The sequence below is a fragment of the Poecile atricapillus genome, chromosome Z, assembly GCF_030490865.1.
Source record: "Poecile atricapillus isolate bPoeAtr1 chromosome Z, bPoeAtr1.hap1, whole genome shotgun sequence".
Lineage (NCBI taxonomy): Eukaryota > Metazoa > Chordata > Aves > Passeriformes > Paridae > Poecile > Poecile atricapillus.
In genome coordinates, this window is record NC_081289.1 from 107,353,926 (window position 1) to 107,367,689 (window position 13,764).

General features: G+C 37.8%; 1 protein-coding gene across 1 annotated transcript in view; it reads right to left on the minus strand.

Moving 5' to 3' along the window:
* Window positions 1-13,764, minus strand: part of DAPK1 (death associated protein kinase 1) — an 85,858-nt gene that overhangs the window by 26,446 nt on the left and 45,648 nt on the right. The window contains exons 4-13 of the mRNA XM_058827355.1: window positions 8,614-8,752; window positions 6,647-6,776; window positions 6,317-6,365; window positions 6,144-6,170; window positions 5,586-5,738; window positions 5,399-5,444; window positions 3,592-3,681; window positions 3,095-3,187; window positions 1,382-1,501; window positions 215-313 (exon numbers count right to left, since the gene is read on the minus strand). Coding sequence (XP_058683338.1) covers window positions 215-313; window positions 1,382-1,501; window positions 3,095-3,187; window positions 3,592-3,681; window positions 5,399-5,444; window positions 5,586-5,738; window positions 6,144-6,170; window positions 6,317-6,365; window positions 6,647-6,776; window positions 8,614-8,752 — 946 coding nt within the window. The remainder of the gene's footprint in view (window positions 1-214; window positions 314-1,381; window positions 1,502-3,094; window positions 3,188-3,591; window positions 3,682-5,398; window positions 5,445-5,585; window positions 5,739-6,143; window positions 6,171-6,316; window positions 6,366-6,646; window positions 6,777-8,613; window positions 8,753-13,764) is intronic.

Below are 13,764 nucleotides of genomic sequence, written 5' to 3' on the forward strand. Positions count from 1 at the left end.
ATTTCAGCTAATAAAGTGATGAAAGTCAGAGGATGTGTATTAGTAACAAATGACATTGCTAAAAACTTGGTCTTACATTTTGGCAGTGGAAGACAGAAAACAGGATCTACAGCTCAGAGTTTTTAATATCCAGTACCACTTGGTCTGAACTGCTTTTCTTGTGCTAACTGTGCAAAAAAACTTAAAAAGAGCAGTGGAAAAGCAGAACCCAAACCTTATCTTGAACATCAATACGAGATCCACGCTTTAAAAGCAACTGAAGCATCTGAATGTTTCCACAGCCAGCAGCAATCAGTAGTGGAGGTGTTCCATGCTAATAAGGAAATACAAGCAAGAATGGTATAAGTAATTATTGAAGGATTAAGAAAACAGTGGAATAGAAGGCAGGCATTAAATAGCATTTCTGGATTTCTACTTTCAAGTCTTCAGGAAATACTGTGTGAAAAAATAATTTATCTCTTTGTTTAATAAAATGTACTGCACAGCAATTTTTCATATTTTTGAGATGAATTCATGATATATTACACAGTAAATTTATGCTTTTTAAATTAGGAATATTAATGTTTAGCTCTTATTAGCCTTGTTTGGCAAGAACATTCCCCTGTGTGATCTCTTTGTGGCCTACACCACCTCAGACACAAGCCATAAGCAACATCTAGGGAATGCCCATTCAAACAAAAAAATACAGTGATTTCTTAAATGGTTCAAGACCCCATCACAGTAAAGTAACATATATTTTACTTCTATACTGCTCTTCATGATTATTTCTGAAAGGACTTTGTAATGAAGATCAGTATAACCATGCAAAAAAAGTGTGACCTTGTCTTGAACCACTTAAGAAATCACTGTATTCTTTGTTTTAATGGGCAGTTCCATTTCGCTTTCCTAGATGTTGCTGATGCACTGAAATACTGTAGTGGACAAGCAATTTCATTACTGAAAATGAACACCGCCATCTAACATGTTCACATAACCCACTTCTGCAGTTTTTGGCTTCTCTTTCTATCAATGCTTTGCAAAGTCAGTTTTAGCAGTCTGGTTATTCTTAGGTATTCTGCCATCTTTATCGGCCAAAAGAAACAGCAACTGCAACCAGGAGTGAAGGTTATATTTGATAAACCACAGCTCCTGACCATAGATTTGAGTTATACTTTTGAAATGCCTAGGCAAAAAATCCCAATTTGGGCTCCATTTTAATGTATCTTGAGAAGAACACAAAGCACATGAAAATTTCTCCTAGAAAAAAGGTTGAATTTTTTTTCCCATTTCCTGCATTTTCATTTCAGGTGTTACATTTCTGTTTTACAACCGCACTGCTCTATTCAACAGGGTGGTAGCTTGTCCCCCACACACCTCACACCTCAACACAGACCCACACTACCTTGTTAGGTTGATTGACATCGTAATTTGTCAGAGATCCCAGAAGGTGCTGTAATCCAGGAACATTGTCATCATTGATGGCATGAATAATAGCTTTCATCACAAAAGAATCTTCCTCATCCTTGCAATTAAATTTGAAAGAAGAAAAATTGTTAGCTTTAAGAAAAAAAATCCATATCTAAAGAGCTGCCAAGACATAAAAAAAAAATAAAATTAAAACCTAAATTTTTTGAAATATTTTTTGTAAAAGAGTGCTTCAGCTTCAAGTTGTAATCTTTCATGAAGCATATGGCTGGCATGTATTCATGTTATTTGAAAACCTACACCAAACCCCCCACATTTTTCCTAGAAAAATATGCTTCCCTCTCCTTCACACACAAACCTGTTACTCACTGAGATTCCACACAGGTTTCTTCTATTAGGTGTATTTTTTTTTCCTCGTGGGAAAAATAGGTGATAGATACCAACAGAAGCAATACTTGCATAAAATGAAATTATTCCTTGCACACATGTGATGATTAAAAAACCCAAGAGGCCAAGAACCCAACTGAGTTATCAGGTTTTGTGTCATCCACAGGAGAGGTGGTTTGGTTCAAGCTTTTATCTATTCAAATTGATCAGTTAAAAATCTAGAACCTAAGTAATAAGCCTAGATACCTCTGCAGGTGTAACTTTCTTTTTCTCCTCTGCACTAGAATTTCAAAGAGCTGAAATTCACAGAGCCCATTATTTGGACTGCTTTTACCTCCTCTCTCCTGAGGTTTCAGATTTTTTTAGGACACTAACATTGGACTATAAATCCTTTCTGCTGGAACACGGGTGTGAAATGCTGATCCAGTGTTAAAAGGCATAGAGATAGCTAAGCTGGGGGGGTGGTGGGCAGGGAAAGGAGAGCAAGAGAACAAAGAGCACAGAAGCCAAAAGATAAGAGGGGAAAAAGTAGAAACATGAGCATGGAGTTGCACAGGAGGGACATGGAGAAGACAGTATGCATGAAAAGGGCTTTGCAGAATTTTTGAGGTTTGATCCTATTAATGCACAGAAAAGATGATATTCCCCAGCTCTAAACATAATAACACACATTCCTTGCTGATCAGGGGGAATTTCTGAATTGTGTATTAAAACTTGTAGAGTAAGCTAAGAAAAATGCTTTTGGATTTACAAGCATTTGTAATTACAAAACATACAGCAATTGCTCCTAACTACTCAACTCTAGTCATATCTAGTACCACAAACTGAATACTGGCCAACTCTAAAGTTTCCTCCTGAAGTAACTGCTTGTTGTGACACTGCTGTCCAGTATTCATTTGATTTAAAATGGTCTCAGTGATTTTGAATATTTGGTTAAAAAAAAAAAAAAAGAAATATAAGGAATATTATTTTAGTCTACACAATGATAATGTAAATGATGAGTAAAATTCAGATAACACTTTTTCACCATACAATTTTTACAGTAAAAAAAATCCTCATGAATCTAACTTCAAAAGCAAGAAATGAAGGTAGCAGCCTCAACAGGATAAGTTAAATTTCAAGGTTTCAAGATGCAGAAGATCGAACTATGGATAACTGACCTTTGTAGCCTGAACATCTATTTCTTCCTACTTATGAGATTAGTTAATTATGCAAATTTTCAAGAGCCTAATATTTCTGTCAGTTAGAAACTGACAAAGTTCGTATGTCATAAAACATTCTAATTATATAAGAACACACTTACCAGAGTATCATCACTTCTAGCGACACTCATGCTACTTCTGGACAAGAAAGATCTTGATAATCTTTGGCACAAGGATATTAAGCGCACTGATTGCTTTATAAAAATAATAAGAAAAAAGTTGTATGTAAAAAAATTTAGAAAATTCTGATACGATGCTATTGCAGAGATTTTAAAGGACTTAGCAAAACAAAATGAAGTTGGATTCCAATACCCCATCTGCTTTTTATATTGAATTTGAAACTTCAACTTTTGCTATTTATAATCCAGCAGAAGCATAAAGCAAACAATCAACACACAAGCATTTGTATGCAGATCATTAACAAAGAAGTCCTCTCCCATATTACCATAGTCAAGCACCTAATTTATTCCCAGTGACAGAAGAATGTGTTTCTTCTTCCTTCTTTTCCACTCTTAAATGTGTTGACCTTTCCCTGGAACAGGCAATGCTACTGCATTTGTATGTCACCGACATGCTGATGTGTTAGTGAATGACTTACTTTCCACTTTCGTCGTGCTGCGAACTTCTTGAATTTCTCCATATTCACTGCAGAAGCTTTTCTACTAAGTGCTTGCTGAGTGTCTTTTGGCTGAGAGCGAAAGGAAAATAAAGCTGTTCTAAAAAATGCCATAATATCTGCACGTAAGACTGTCCCTCAGTGATGATTTCCACTTGCATTATAATAGTACTCCAATCGTACTGTAATAATAAAGTAATTGTAAGCACATAATTTTAATATTCAAGAGTCTAGTCTGGCATACAGATGAAATTTCTTAAGAAAATGCTGTAAGGGAAATCCAGACCTAAGAATGCACAAAATGTGCTTTTTCATTTTAAACAAAAAAAACCCTTCAAACATCAGAATACCTTGTCCTTCACCTCCCTCTCCAATAGAGGCATTTGATTTCCAAGATAAATCCTGTCTTCTGTGAGGATTTCCTGACTGATTTTAAATGCAGCCAATCTTTGTTACAATCTCAGTGTAATTACCTAGATGCTGCTAAAAAATTACCCCCTGGCCAAAATCACATCCTACCTACCAGTGCAGCAAGATCCAAGCCTGCATAATTTCAAATTTTTCATGGACTAATACTAAGAACCAATGACTAGTGGAATATACTGAATTTTGGATTTTATGATCCCATTCTTGAAGTAATTTTTACATATACATACATATATATATACACACATACACATATAAAAAAAAAAATATATATATATATATTAAAAAATATACACATATTTATAAAATAGAATGATGGAAAGGCTTGGATTGGAAGGGAACTAGTTTCAACCTTCCCTGCCATGGAAATGCAGGTAAAGATGCAGGTGGTGGGAAAGGGGAAAAGAGGATATGACCAGTGGAATGGAACCAAATACCTGGAAAGTTGTAAAGCAAAGTAATAGGGTACAGAATAACCTGTGTCTTCGCATGAGTGTGGAACTTGATCCAAGAGAAACCCATTTGCACGCTTGCTTTAGTGGTTTAAAATATCGTGTCAATATGTTCCAAGCATTTCAACTATTTAAGATTACCTCAGCAAAAAGTCAGCAAACCACGGTCAAATTTGTAGTTTGGCACATTGGTGTAGAAATGCCTGCCCTCGGATGTTGTGCTGTGAACTGGAACAGTTGTGGCACAGCTAAATATTCTTCTAACTGATTCTCTGGGAAGTAGAATGGGATCAAACACCCACTGTGCATCCCCATATCCTGGGAAATCAATGGCACTGAATGGGTTTTCTACTCACAATCAGAATGTGATATGGAATTAAAAGAAATTAACTGGCAGGGAGTACTACACACATTACGAAGAATGACAGGTGCCATTTTCTCCCTCTCAACCTAGCAGCTTCACAACAGCTCAATCCAAACCAAACACTGAAACACTGAAGAAGGAAGTGGACCACCACACATCAACTGCTCTCTTCAGTCTAAAGGGGAAGGACAGAAGAGACATTACTGGCTTTTTCCCAGTCTAAATAAGGGCATGGAAGAAGAAAAGTTAGTGTAAATTGGACTGGATTCAGAGACTGTATGTTTGTCAGCACAATGCTCTCTAAAGATTAGCTTCTGTGTGACCATGAGTTTAATTCCCATAGGGGGCTACTTCCCTACTGCTAACTCACATAGCACATATATCAATGAAGCCCACATTCTGCATATGTCAGCTTTCATGCAGACAGCTTTCCAAAACAGTAAGTTACATTAAACAATTATGACAATATTCCATGTTAAGAAACTTGAAAAGCATGAAATGAAGAATGATTAAAAACAGGACAACAGAGAATGAATGGCATGCTAACCTTGATCCAAGGATGCAGCAAACTGTCTTGAATAGTCATTCTCTTCCTTCAAGAGAATAAGAGATAGAACTGTTTCAGATATTAATAAAATACACACTTTTTTATGTTTATTAAACCATCACCTCCAAATATCATGTAACTTTAAATACTCGAGATGTAAGTGCCACACAGAAGAAAAACAACTCACTTTGGGTCTTTGACTAGAAGTCTTCGTATAAAGTCTTTAGCTAGGGCACTGGTATTACTGAAGAATTCTTCTTCAAATTCATAATTCACAGCAGACACATTTGCCAACGTTTCCTGTTTGGTTTCTCCAAGAAATGGAGACGCACCACTTAGACTGCAAGAAAGACATTTCTCTCATTACATGTTGTAATACTGCTGCTTCAACCCTCTGTGATCAAATAACAGTAGAAATAACATTTTTCTTTTCTGTTTTAAGGCTGCAAATCTACTTTCAGGAAAATGTGATGTAGAAGGGCAAAAAACCTTGCTGTAATTTTAAAGAACACTGTTAAGACAGTCACCTACAGATCTGAAGACAGTTTCCCATGCTAGCTCAAGGCTGATTAATGGCAATTCTTTCAATAATTATACTATTGCTTTTAAGATCATACAACTTGAATCATCATGTGCAATCAGAATGGTTTGCTTTGTACAAACAACACCAACGCCCCTGAGGATAGAATAAGAATTAAAAAAACAACAGCATTTGCAAGAAACATCCATAGATTTTGGTACTTACAGAATATAAGTTATTACACCAATGCTCCTGGATTGAAGAAAAAAACAAACAAACAAAAAAGGATGAGGGAGAGGAGAGAAAAATAGATGGAAAGAGAGAGAGGAGAGAAAAAAATGGTTAGAACATAAGCATAATCATGAGAGATTTATTTCAAGTAAGATCCAATAACTTACCACATATCTGCTTCAAGACCAAGAGGCTCATAATTTACTATTTCAGGAGCTAAAGGAAAAAGCAGCAAGGTAAGTACCTAGTCAAATAACAGGTATAAGTCTCACTCTGAGTCCATGTATGTCAGAGATAAGTTAAGATGCTGATAGATTAAAACATCTTAATGCAAGTCTAATTTGAAGTCAAATGCTACAAATTGCTTATTTAAATTTCAAAATGTCACAAATTACACACAAATTTCATAATCTGTAAATCAGCCAAGCCAAGCTAAGCCACAAATACTCTTTCACAGACTGAAAAAGAATGGTTTGAAGAAACAACAGTTTTCTCACCAACAAACTCTGGCGTTCCGAAGATATTTTTGAATTCATTTCCAAAGTCAATTTTGTGTGCTAAACCAAAGTCAATAATCTTGATTCGAGGCTTTGGTACATTCCTGTCCAACAACATTATGTTTTCAGGCTTTGAGAAGGAGGGAGGGGGAGAGAAAGAGAGATTACACATAGGTACAAACTGTGGACCAGTGTTCTTCTGCACTGAACATTCCTTTTTACCTCTGTTAGACACTGAATTGTGTTTTAGGGAGAAAAAAAATGTCTTTTCTATTATGATCTAATGTATGCTAAAAGTTAACTACAGTAAATTAGGATTTCATGTTGATCCTGGAGCATTATGATTTCCACAAAGCCAAGATTTTACTTCTTGTAGGTACCACAGTTGCAGTTTTCATGTGGACTGGCCCTAAGTGAAACACGCTGTCCCCCAGTAAAGATCACAGGTCCTGCTCTACAGCCATTCCAGCATTATGGGGAGTTTCCAGGAAACAAAACCCTATAAACCAGCTACTGGCTTTGGTTTACATTAGTCCCTGAAAGATGTTTCTTTCACACCACATAAACAATCAGGGAAGTGTCTCTTGTTGCCTTTGGATCTTCCAGGGAAACTTCTGGATTAGTCCAGCTCCCAGATTTTACCGCTCAACATTCTTAATAGAAAGGAAAAAGAACAGGTTCTCCTGTCTCTTCTAGCTTATTTTGAAATTGGGATTTCACATTACCTTACACCAAAGATCTGCAAAGCCAAAACAAAGATGAAATGTCAGGATTATCAGCAAAGGGGCCTGTTCCTACACTGCATCACTTTAATCAGCATATGGAACCAGCTACGTAGTCTCCATGTCCTGCTACGTCCATAAGCTGGTATGTTCTGAAGAACCACCATCCATCCTGTTCAGAGTGTTAAGGGCTTCTGGAGTCACTAAAGACAGCTCTTCATTGCAACCCCTCCTTTTTTTCCCAGTCACAGGACCTTATATGTACATTTCCTTTCCTCCCTGCATTTCTACTGCATACTTTCATAGGTCTGTTACACATTGCTGCCTAATTTAATGTACAAATTTTTGGTATCCAGTGTATCCAAGGATGACTTGTTCAATTACAAGCACATTGGTGAAAATTCACATTTTATCCTCTAATAAATACATTCCTTTCTAGCTTTACAATTTTTTCTCTTGCTGTCATACAAAGACCAGATGTATTACTGAGGTGATGACGATGAAACTGGAAAAGGTATGTTTACCCTGAAATCCTTTCCCTTCCCTTTCAGAACTCTATTTCAATTATAATGAAATAATAATGTCTTCTTTTTCTCTTACTCATTTTCTCTGCCCAGTTGAGAAGACTTAAGGGGAAATGTTTAGTTGTCTACCTTTGAAAAAAAAAATCTTACGGGGGGAAAAAGATCCTGAAACTGAAACATGAAAAGCAGTTGATCAGTTTAGATACAAAAAGCTCTGTTTTCATTATCAAAAGGATGCAATTAACAACTTTTCTGAAAACAAACAAAAAAGCCACAAAAGAGAAAAAGAGAGAAGTGGAAATCTGTCATTCGCTCCACAAAAATCCTTGTATTTAACTCACTGCAGTTTCAGTTAAGTGTCTAAAAAAAACCGAATTGAAAAAGGCATCTAGGTCAGAATGTTTCACCCAGATTACATTCACATAAAAAAACCAAAAAACAAAAACGCAAAATACATAGTCCTCATTTTTATTTCAGGTTTGTTTTCTCAGAATGGTTTATTTTTGTCAGGAGGTGCCATTTCCCCTGAAGAATCTTACAGATGGGAACTATTTACAGTTCAGTAACTTCTTTCCGGTGGCTGAGCTTTCCCCTGTCTACATAAGCTAGCAAAACAAAACTGTGGCCAAGATCTGCATGATGACTGATTTGTGGCTAGAATTACAAAGGACTTTAACGGATGTTGCTTTCAGTTGTCAAAGTTTTTATCTGTTCAACACACCTTAAGATCAAAGTGGGCAATTTGCAGAGAGTGGAGATACTGAACACCATTAAGGATCTGTTTGAGAAATTCTGTGGCTTCCTCCTCCGTGAGAGATTCTTTTTCAGCTAAGAAGTCGAAGAGCTCTCCACCTGCAACACTTGGAGAGCAGAAGCAGAGTTATTGACAAACTTGTTTTAACCCATGGGTTCCTTTCAGCTTAGCTGTCCTCAAACCTTGAAAAGGATCCAGATGCTTTAAATGTTTCAAATATCCCAAAAAAATTATGAAAGTTACTTAATTCAATATCCAAAAGAGTTAGTAAGCCCCTCCCTCCCCCTGAAAAGAATACAGTAAAAAGAGTCTTACTTTCAGACAAAAAAAAAGTTTAGAAAACCCAAATAACATGGTTAACAGTATTTAAATTTAACTGAAGTGAAAGCCTCCTACTCTCTCTATGCACATTTAAAAGTATAAAATGAAATATGAAATAATGAGACTCAAAACATACTAACATAATGGGACATTACGTTATCTAGAAAATGAAACTTTAATTGGCTCATATCAGTAACACATCAGATTTCTACACCCTCACTGAAAAATAAAAAAAAATTAAAGCTGATTTTGAAATATTTATTGGCAGCTGTCCTAGTATTTAGTTTCTGAACTCCCCAGAGCATCCACATATTTGAAAATAGATTACATTTTTGAAATACCATATTACATGCAGCACCTATATTGTTTGTACTCTAACATGATGATATCTTTTCTACAATGAAACACCTTTAAGACTGTTTCCAGCAGGTGTTCTATCCCCACAGCAGAAAGAAAAGAGGTAAGACAGGGTATATAAGCACATCTGGATTTTTTCATTTGAGAGAGAAATGATTAAAGACATGACTCTCAGCTAAGTCAAGCAGCTCTTGACTCAGTCAACAGCATAAAGAGACACTGAAGTGATAGAAAACTGAAGTGATAGAATTACAGCTATTCCCAAATAACAAACACATTTCATGTTTCAGCTGAACGACATATGACTGCCCACTGTAGCAAACCACTTTTCTCATCTGTGAAAGCAGGGGTACAAAAAAAAGCCTTGGAGATTGCAGAAATGGTCATAATACCCCCTGTTTTTTTTTTACTGTAATGATACTAAGACAAATTCTGAAAGTGTACCCTAATTTTTATTGCTTTTCTGCAGGGCAAGAAAATAATCTGTTTGTGATTTAGAGCTCTGATTATGAAACATGAGATGGTGATTAACATATAACAATGGGTAAATAGTTTGGGCAAATTTCTGGAAATTCATTTGACTTCTTTATCATGTCTACTTTTTAAGAGACTTAATCTGCATTATTGTAATGCAAATTGCATGAAAAGTGTATTTTAATGAGTTCTTGGAGCTTTCATTGAGCTGCCTAGACAATAATGAGAGTATTGTTTTGGGTATTATTTGTGTTGTAATATTTTCTGCATGAAAGCAATTATTGAAACAAAGTGCCATTAAAATATAAGAATTATAGACTGTAAGGATGAGAGGTCATTTTAATGTTTTTTTTTTGTTGTTGTAGAGACAGTAAAATGGCATTCCTAATGATTAAATCCAACTTGTTATTTTACAGAGACTGGTCAGAAGCATCTTCCAAATGGACACACATGCATATTCTCTCATTGTTTGATTCTGACTGAGAAAAAAAAAGAAGAAAATATTTTCAGGCTAATGTCTGTATGTCTGCACTGAGCTGAACAGTGACATTCATTTCCAATTATTGGGCTAAAGGTCTTAGCATCACGTGAAGCTCACTTGCACATGTTTACAAGCGTCATTGGCTGGAGCTGTTGAGTGGCTGTAGACTGGAGCACAGCCTTGACACATGGAGCAGGCAGACTCACGGTGGCTACTGCTCCAGCCATGGGCAGCTGTGGCAGCAGCCACAGCAAAACCCATCACCTGCATGCACTCAGCATGGTCTGGCACTGTGCTAGCTATCACACAGTTTGGGGAACCAGAGAAGATGGATCCTCAGCTGAAGAAGAGCTTGTAAGACTGTACTAAAAGACTGCCTCTGGTCCTGCTTCTCAAGCAGCTGGAAACCCTGCAAAACAGCAAAAGCTCCTGCTGGTGCTTAAACCATTCGTCAGCCATCACAAATACAAGAGAAGTACTCAGGCAGGCACTTGCAGCAATGCCCTCTTGAAGCACTGTGCTGTCCACACTGCAGTCTCAGAATGACAGTGTCACACAGGTGGTGTGACATGGCTGGTAAAGCTTGCTCCTAGTCCTGTTGGCATGTTAAAGACACGACTATTAGGTTTCAAAGACGGCATCTATCATTATCACTGATTATACACATTCCTTATAGACCACCCCAAAAAAGGTTTAATTCCTGAAGTTTGCAGCTTTTCAAGATGTATGCATTTGTCTAAAATGGAAAGAGACTATTCAGTTTCTTCTTACCTGCAATTATTCTGATTCTGTACTGCTGAGTACAATTCTTCTGTCTTTACCACAGGTTAATTGTAGTGACATTTCTTTAATGACACATCATAAGCCTTATAATTGCGTGCAATAAAACGTTATCTGTATTTCACAGGTAATATACCCAGTGCTTTCAAATCTCAAAACTGAGGGCCAAAGAAGGTAAAAGGCTTGAGATGTTTTTCTTTCTTTTTCAAAACTGAAAGTTTATTAGCAGAAGTGGTAGATTTTTCCAATCTGTTGTATGCTTCTTTGATGCTGAAGTACTGTTACCCTAAGTGACTTGGCAGCCCTTGCTGAATGAGTAGGCGAGTGAGGAGGGACGAGCTGTAATGCACTCCAAGTGTTGTTCCCAGAAGCAGCTGTACCTCTGGTCTGTGGGACTTTGGTGTGCCCCCTCATGTTACACATCTCACTCTTGATGTCCAGGAGGAGAACCTGCGTGGGTTCACCTCACAGAGGGGGCCACTGCGAATTCTCCTGCTGGTAGCGCCTCAGCTGTGGGGGCGAGCTCCGGAAGCCTGGGGCGCTGCCATAGCTGGCAAGCACAGTGCCCATCAAGCTCCTCCTGCTGCTTACTTATGGTAGTAATAACTATGAGAGAAAAGGGTTTTTACATCAAGGATGAGTAAAAGGCTATACTAGCATGCACAAGGAGTTTCACCTGGAAGCTCAGAAATGCCTGCCTTCCCAGAAATGTCCCTCTGCACCAGGCAACCTCCAAGGGAGGCCCTTCTCACACGTGTAGGGCAGTGACCCATGTCCCCATGGGAGGTTGCGTTTTTCAGCTTCCTCTTTATGTTTGTCAGGAAACACCCTTTTGCAGTCTCAGAAAGATCTGGTATTAAGCTGTGCTACCATGGGCATAGGAAAACCCATGGTATCACAGCAATGCAATCTTCAAGTGCGTCATGGATGGGTTAATACAGATCCACACTCAACATACTTTACAAGTCTGACTTCCATAATTAATTGACTGAATTACAATGTCCTCAGATGTATCATCAGAGCTGGATTTCACAGATTTCATAATTGGATTGTAGATGTAGAATAACTAGATGATCCTAACTAGACTTCCCAATGTCACAGATGAAGAAATGGGTTAGAAGAAGCCGGTAAAGACACTGGCTGTGTAAGCTACTGCAGCCTTCACAAACCTCCTAAAATGCTGTTGGGTTGTCGCGTCTAGTCTTGTGCCTCAGCCCGAGTAAAAGTCCCGCAATATATAAATACTGCACATTTTAGTAAACCAGAGTCATCTTCAGAAGTGGAGCAAGGAAAGCAAGGAGAGAGCCCCATTCGGCCAACGCGCATATCCCATCTCACATACACAAGCAGTGTTAATCAAAACAAGAAGGGACAGGTTATTCCATACGTCAGCCCTTTTGACTGCTCTTTTTGAACATCATCTTCTACCAAGAAGTACAGTTTCTACCTCCATTACAATGGGCCCTTGTTTCTAAATTAGCTTTGGGGATGCTGATGCACAAGCACTCTGATGAAATCTGACTGAAACCAAACCATTGCATGGGTTTCCCAAGCCACACAAACTTGCTCCCAGCCTGCCTTTGGGCCTCTACAGAAGGGCCCACACAACCAGCACCTAAAAGACTACTGGCCCCAGCCACCAACTGGATAAAGATGCTTCCTGAAGGGAGTTGAGGCAAGAGATTCACCAAGCACTAGTGCATCTTCCTGTAGAGGACTTTGGAGTATCTCTGCCTGATATCCCCAGGAAGCACAGAGCTTTCAATTTCTCTGTTTGCTGGTAGGAATTACTGGACAGCTTCCTGATCAGTTCTTCTGGGCCTAAGATGACTCTAATTGCCAAAATGCTAGTAAGAAAAGGATAGACAGCAACCTACACCCATTCAGATTAACAGAGAAACTTGATTGCAAGTCAAGTCACGGCTGAATTCCTTTATGGCTGCAAAGCCTCCATGTTCAACTTCACATACTGTTTTCCTCTAAAGCACTAATTCGTTAATGTTCCTATATAAAACCTTTCTGTTTACATTTAAATTAAGTCATAATTTTACAGTCATAATATGTTGTTCAAATATCATGCTTGACAAAATAAGTGATTGTGCTTTGTGGCAGTCACATCTTAATTCCACCTAATTCTAATGTATTATTGCCCATGTTATAACACAGAAAGTCATAAGGGCTGAGTAAATCTATCTCACCATTACAACATGACCTTTTATATTGTTTTAAAGTAGCAGAGCACATGTTTGTAGAAGTATTTTGTATAAACATTTTCACTAAGAGCAAAGCTGGTATGTGTTATTTCACTGATACTTCTAAGCAGAAATGCTAGCTTTCCTGAAATGGTAAAAGTAAATTAAAGCTTTCAGCAGACTGCATTCTTTCTTATAAAATGCAATAGTGGTAAAAGCATTTCTCAGCCTTCCCAAAGGAAGGTTGACAGATGTGATTGCAACCCACACACCTCCCTCTGGGAAATAAAATACATCACGCCCATGGAAAAAGGATTTCTGGATAGTGCTTTTTGCAAGTTGCCAGGCTTTCTTAACTATGAAACAGAACTATCGCCAGATCTCAGAGGAAGTCATTATGGGGAACCTACTCAGGGAACTTAGAATCAATTAACCTTCAAAGACAGCACGGTCACCTCATAATGACTCAGTCATATGCTGTGATCATACTGCTTATTATGCAATAGCACCTAA